Raw genomic sequence first — 6,185 nt, forward strand, 5'->3', positions numbered from 1 at the left:
CTTGACATCTTCATAACTGTGACTTATCTAATCTGATTTCATAACTGTTGTGTTGTAATGGTCTCTCATCACAGACAGCAAACACAATCTCTTTAACAAGTAACGAACGTGCTAATTTTGAACAGAGCTCACACTGAGAGGCACTGGGTGGATGTGTGAAGCTGAGGAGCGAGCTGCTTTTCTGAGTGAGAAGTGCGAAGGAGGCTGTCGGGAACGCAGTCAAGAAACATGTCCACGGCCACGACATAGACATAACAACCTGCTCCTGAAAGACTCTTGTAGTTCATAGTTTCAGATAACATTGCATCTGTGTTTTGAGATTGAGATGGGTGAAAGCGATGTCTGCCTACAAAAAGCTTTTACTACTTCACGTCTCGGCACAGTCACGTCTTTCATGGATTTCCACACTTTGGACCAAGCAGAGTCAAGTAGGGTTACTTTGCTAATGGAAAAAGCCTAAGTTAGAAATTGAGATGGAGGCAAGAACGAATTATATTGTGAAATTCCCAGCCAAAGTGTAAAGATGCTGCTGTTTGGATGGGGTTTTTTGTAGTTGCTTGGCCTATATCCACATGAAACAAAGACTGGTGCAAAGTTTAACACCTCCTTTGTCCCAAATCAAAGTTGATTCTTTCATTAAAAGCAGATAAAAGTTGCTTAACCTTCTGGCTTATTAAAGGAACAGGCCATGTTCTTACCTGAGCTTAGAGGAGTTGATGCGTACCTGTCTGGTCTTTGTGTGTGCCCTCAGTCACGCACAACAACCAAAGATATTGCTAGCATTGGGCCTCTTCCAATGTATTCCTATAGCTCCAAACGGGGGTGAAGTTGGAAGCTACCAAGCTCTTCCACAGGCGCGCACAAAGACCAGACAGGTACGTATCAACTCGTCTACGCTCAGGTAAGAACATATCTCAGTATGGAAAAACGGTGGCCTGTTCCTTTAAGGCTAAATCTCTGTCCAAATCACTAAGTCTAACGGAAAAAGTTACGAGTCAAGCCACTAAACGTCCACCTGGTGTTTTTGAAGCCTTTTTTTGGTGGTAACAAGGAAAATGTGTGGCTGTGGCTCGCAAATGACTGCCCCCTCCCCGGTCTCAGTCGTCATCTGGATGGCAGGATCCCAGCGTGACTCCAAACAACAAGGAAATACTAGTCCTTAAACACCTATAAAACTCACAGCCTCATCCCTTGTGTAATTAGAAGTTGCAGGAGAATGCTGTTTGTCTGGCCTGTTTCAAAATTGGACTTTCGCTTAATGGTGCCGGATCGTTGTTGTTTGCCTTCTTACGGCTGCAGGCGAAACGTGGGTGTTTTGATCCTGACTATTTCTGTGCATGTCATGTCCGTATGAAACCAAAACTGACATGAAGTCCAAGTCCTCCTCTGTCAGTGAAAAACGAACCAAGTTTATTTTTCACAGTTGTGTCAAAAAATAGGAGTGTTATTGAGTCATACAAGCTTGATAGCGATAAAGTCTCATCCCCAATACTAACAGACGGTTCAACAAGAGAATAATAGTCTTTAAACAACAATTATACTCACAGCCTCATCCCAAAGTGCAAGTTTCTGGAGAACGCTGTGAATAATTAAAAACCTTTCCTTTTTTCTTGCCTGTTTTTCTTTGTTAATAATGCCAAATCGTTGTTTGTTTGCCTTTGTGTGATCTCTGTGCAAAGCGTAGGAAACATGATGAGCACATAAAAGGTTAAGATGGTGGGAGAGTGAGTTGCGCTAATCACCAGAGAGACTCACTGTCAGAATAACTTGTTGTTTCTCCAACAAACTGTCAGGCTGCTGTTCTCTTTTCTTCCTGCGCTTTGATTTCAAATGCTCCAGTTTAGGATTGCACTTCGTCATGTTCGGGGGAGGCACACCACCTTTCCGGCGTGAATTAAAAATACGTGATTCACCAAATACCACAGGCCATGTTTTAGCGCAAAGCGGGATTCATAGTCAGTTGGAGGTGGGCAGTGTAGAGATGAGAGATACTGTACAACATTACAGTACAATATTATATGCCAGACTTGAGAGATCAATACATAGCGTTTCAATACTTTTCTTGTTTAAAAGCTTGGTATGTAATACGCACAAATACTGTTGCAGTCAAATTAATTCGAGCTGGGATGACCTACATACATTTCAGTTTATTGTCCGCAAACCAAAGCATTGACTCTCTGGGCTTTCTGATTGGACAGCAGTGGTTTGACTCAAGAACCAAAACGTACACATACTATAAATCAACTTATAATTGTTGTCAGTGACGTCACTTAGATTTAAACATGTTTACTTCATATCTGGTGACACACATGGCTAATGTTTATAAAATATAAAAGCAACTCCTACATTTACTGCAGCTTTTCCCCACCCACACCTCCTTCTGGTCAGAAGGACAGGTGGATTCGACCAATCACAGTGAAGCGTGAACTCTCAGAAGAAGAAGATTCTGCATGTTTTTGTAATGTCTTAAAGGAATAGGCCACCGTTTTTACATACTGAGATATGTTCTTACCTGAGCTAAGACGAGTTAATTTGAACCTGTCTGGTCTTCATGCGTGCTCTCAGTCACGTAAACACAGCACAGATGGCGTTAGCATTTAGCCTCTCCTCCTCTCCTCTATAGCTCCAAACGAGGTGAAGATAGAAGCTACCAAGCTCCACCACGCTTTCCCTATTTAAATATGGTTACGTGAAGTGTTACACGATAAAGTATAGTTACACAAAATTAAACAATGTGGATTTTCTAAGCGGATTAAAAGGGAATTATATTGTAAGGCGTAATAATACCAGGAGTACTTCGACATCTGCGCAGTAATATCTTCACTTTAGGGAAAGCGTGGTAGAGCTTGGTAGCTTCTATCTTCACCTCGTTTGAAGCTATAGAGGAGAGGAGGAGAGGCTAAATGCTAACGCCGTCTGTGCTGTTTTTATGTGACTGAGGGCACACGTGAAGACCAGACAGGTACAAATGAACTCGTCTGAGCTAAGGTAAGGAAGTATCTCAGTATATGAAAACGGTGGCCTATTCCTTAGATAAAGTTAAAATTATGACCTAATTTCTCGGAAAATGTATGATTTACCCCCAATTGTCCCACCTCAAACAGTTTATGCACAGCGCATGTTTACACACAGACACAATTTCCCCAGATAAAAAACAGATTACAGAATGAGTGAGATTAGATAAACTCATTTGAAGCCTAATCCCGTTCAGCGTCTTAAGCGAACCTTCTAAGTAAGTAGTAAAAGACGCAACCACTGTGTAGTGCCCAAGGCTGCGCTCCTTTCCAATCCTCGTCCGTCCTAATATGGCCAAAAACAGGGATTGCCTTAAAGGGATTTTCGGATACGTCCAAGTTCAAAAGGCGAATCGTGAGCTGACATCAAAAGGCATCAAGCTTCGATTTGCGGCTGAGTCAGTGCAAGAAGTGGGACAACAGCACCCTTTTTGCAGACAGTGAGTCAGATTGCAGCACTCAGAGGCAGTACCAGAAAACACTTGTTTATTCAGGAATGCTTGCCATAAAATCTTAAAATCTTGTACATTTGAAATAGAACCGGGCAATTTAACAATACTATCAAATAGTGATACAAACGACACGGTGATCATCTGCCAATCTAGACAGGGGAGGTTTTTTTTGTTTGTTTAATGAAGCTCTGCCCAAAAAACATGAACACCTGCCGTTTACTTTTCCCACTAACTCCTCCTCTTGGTCAGTCTCTGTCATGCTTTAAACCATTGACAGGCGGATCAATCACAGTGAAGTGTTACTAACTCTTAAAAAAAAAATAACAAACCTATCAAATGTGCATGAATCGTGAAAAAACAGAAATAGTGATTAGTGATTACATACTGCCTGACCCAAAGAAAAGTTGCCACAAAAATGAAAGGTCACACTCATTTGATGAACAGAGGCATAGTTTCAATAAGCTTCTGCAATGTCAAAAGATCCAGTGTTGCATTCATTTTCACCCAGGTCTTGATGATGATGATGATGGGAGACTGAGAGCACTGTGCAAAGTGTTCTCCAGCACATCCCAAAGATTCCTAATGTGGTTAATGTGGTTACTCTGACCAACGGCAGCAAACCAAGATCAAAACAGTTAATTCCAAGTGACGACTTTCTTTTGGTCAGGCAGTGTATTTTACCATATCGCTTAACTTAATTTGAAAGCAATGTACACAACTATAAATAATCAAAGGTCATTCGGGAGTGGGGAGGCTGTCCGTGTATTAAAGTTGACCTCCATGGAGTTGTAGGAGTCCGAGCAAATAGACGAGCGCGTGACAGAGGGGCAGGGGGACGAGGGCGCCTGTGCTCTCGGCTCCTGATGGTACAAAACACAAGCCAAAAGAGTTGACCCCTTCTCCGCCACTCTCTTCACCTCCGTATCTTCCCTCTCCGTAGTGTCCCGGTGAAGTGGTGTCACTGGCCTGTTCAGTCTGCTTCTTTGGACGTGAGGCGGGGGCGCGGGAGGAGCAGGAGAAGGCGCCCAGTTGTGCTGAGAGAGCGGGAGTACATGCGCGGGAGATGCCCACGTCGTCACCTGCTCCTCCACGGATTTGCTGCCCTCCAAGAACTCCTGACAGCTGTCCTCCCAGGCCATACCCGTTTTCAAATCCTCAAGATCGTCAAAGGTCTCTTGCCGGCGCACCTCCCTGTCCCTGTTCTCATAGAGCAAGGTGGCAGCGCAGATGAAAATAAACAAGCCGATGCCCATCACAATTGGCCCGGCTAGTTTCATCCGGTCAACGTGGGTGCTGCCTCGTCCTCCCACTGCTGGCTTGGGGGCGGCCGAGACGTATCCCGCCACGGCTACGCACATGCCGACCAGCACCACACACACCCCCAGCATGAGCCACACTCCCGGGGCGGAGCGCAGGGGCAGCGGGGTCCGGAGGGCAGCACCTTCCTTCAGGTGTCTGTGGCAGGCATTTGAGCAGGCGGGCGTGCATGATTGGGTGGATTTGGATGAAGATGGGCTACACACAGGACTAGCAGCAGCAGTCATCCTCTGGCTTTTGAGTGGACATGGAAACAAGCAGAAAGTTATTTTACAATACGCACCACAGGAAATAACAGCTTTTAACGCTTGACTTGACATAGAAAATATGAGCAACAGGCTAAATCCTCGAGCAAAGCAACCAATATCCTGAATCCGGGGAAGGGCCCCCAGTGTGTTGCGCAGCGGTCGCCCACTACGCCCGGCAGCTTCCACAGCGGCACTGGATATCAAGAATGGGTCATACTATATGTAGCCTAGAGGACAGATTTATTTTCAGAAACAATAAAGTTTTGTGGATCTATATCCTGCCTTTCACGTTCACCAATTTGACAAGGGGTCACTCCATGCAGGCGACAGGTCTGGGCTAAGTTTTAGGCGCATGTATTTTGGAAGAAAGAAGCAAAAAGTAGGTCTAATTGATCATGGGGACGCTGCAGTTACCTAGTGTTTATATGTGTTGAAAATGGATGGCATGTGTGACCAGTGAGCAGAAAAAAAAAGTTTTTACATCAAGCCCCACGGCAGCTTTAATAATAAGGCATGTAGCCGCGTATAAGAAAAAGCCAGCCCTTTGCAGCTCTGCTCGTGTCTCTGAGGAGTTGGATTAAAGCGCCCACACATGAAAATTCACCCCGTATCATATCATTGCTATTACTAACAAAAATGGCCCGTACTGTAACTCTCGCTTTACTACGTGGGGGCTCGCTGTGGTAATGGGCTATTATTTCCCAGCAACAGGGCGCAGGAAGGACGATAAACTGTCCCCTCCAAAGTCGCAATTCACCGGTGGATTGTGCACATTCCCATTTGCGGCGCACTGTTGCTGATACAGAAACACTGCAGAACTCTCCAATTTAAAATGCAACCCAGGTACTTGCCTTGTTTTGGACGCACACCCGCAGCAGAAACTGTCTCTCCTGCATTATCAGCGCCAGTAATCCATGAGTTATTCCCGTACACTTCTTCAGCACCACTTGGATTCTTGCGTAAAGGAGAAGGGGGGGGGGGAATCCACTTTTTTCCCAGTAGCAGCCCAGGCGAGTTGCACCTCACATGACGTGCGCTGTATGCGGCGGCTTTTTTTTTTTTTTTATGTGGAAAGACAGTAGGAAATGGTCAATGGCAGGAAAAAAAAAACGCAAAGCTTTAACAGTGTTGGGGGGCGGGTGGGGGGAGAAAAA

At 44.9% G+C, this 6,185-nt stretch overlaps 1 protein-coding gene across 2 annotated transcripts; it reads right to left on the bottom strand.

Annotated features, from left to right (window-relative positions):
* Positions 1 to 4,091: 4,091 nt before the first annotated feature.
* LOC306966099 (uncharacterized protein) lies at positions 4,092 to 6,185 on the bottom strand. 2 transcript variants are annotated; one of them, XM_079560733.1, is made up of 2 exons: positions 5,883 to 6,185; positions 4,092 to 5,017 (listed from the first exon to the last, which is right to left on the bottom strand). In XM_079560733.1, the coding sequence occupies exon 2, from the start codon at positions 5,008 to 5,010 to the stop codon at positions 4,195 to 4,197; it is 816 nt and encodes a 271-aa protein (XP_079416859.1). In that variant the 5' UTR covers positions 5,011 to 5,017; positions 5,883 to 6,185; the 3' UTR covers positions 4,092 to 4,194. The 2 variants fall into 2 exon arrangements, with proteins under 2 accessions (XP_079416859.1, XP_079416860.1); XM_079560734.1 differs by having other exon boundaries at positions 4,092 to 5,013; positions 5,879 to 6,185.

This window comes from Gobius niger (assembly GCF_951799975.1).
Source record: "Gobius niger genome assembly, chromosome: 8".
NCBI lineage: Eukaryota > Metazoa > Chordata > Actinopteri > Gobiiformes > Gobiidae > Gobius > Gobius niger.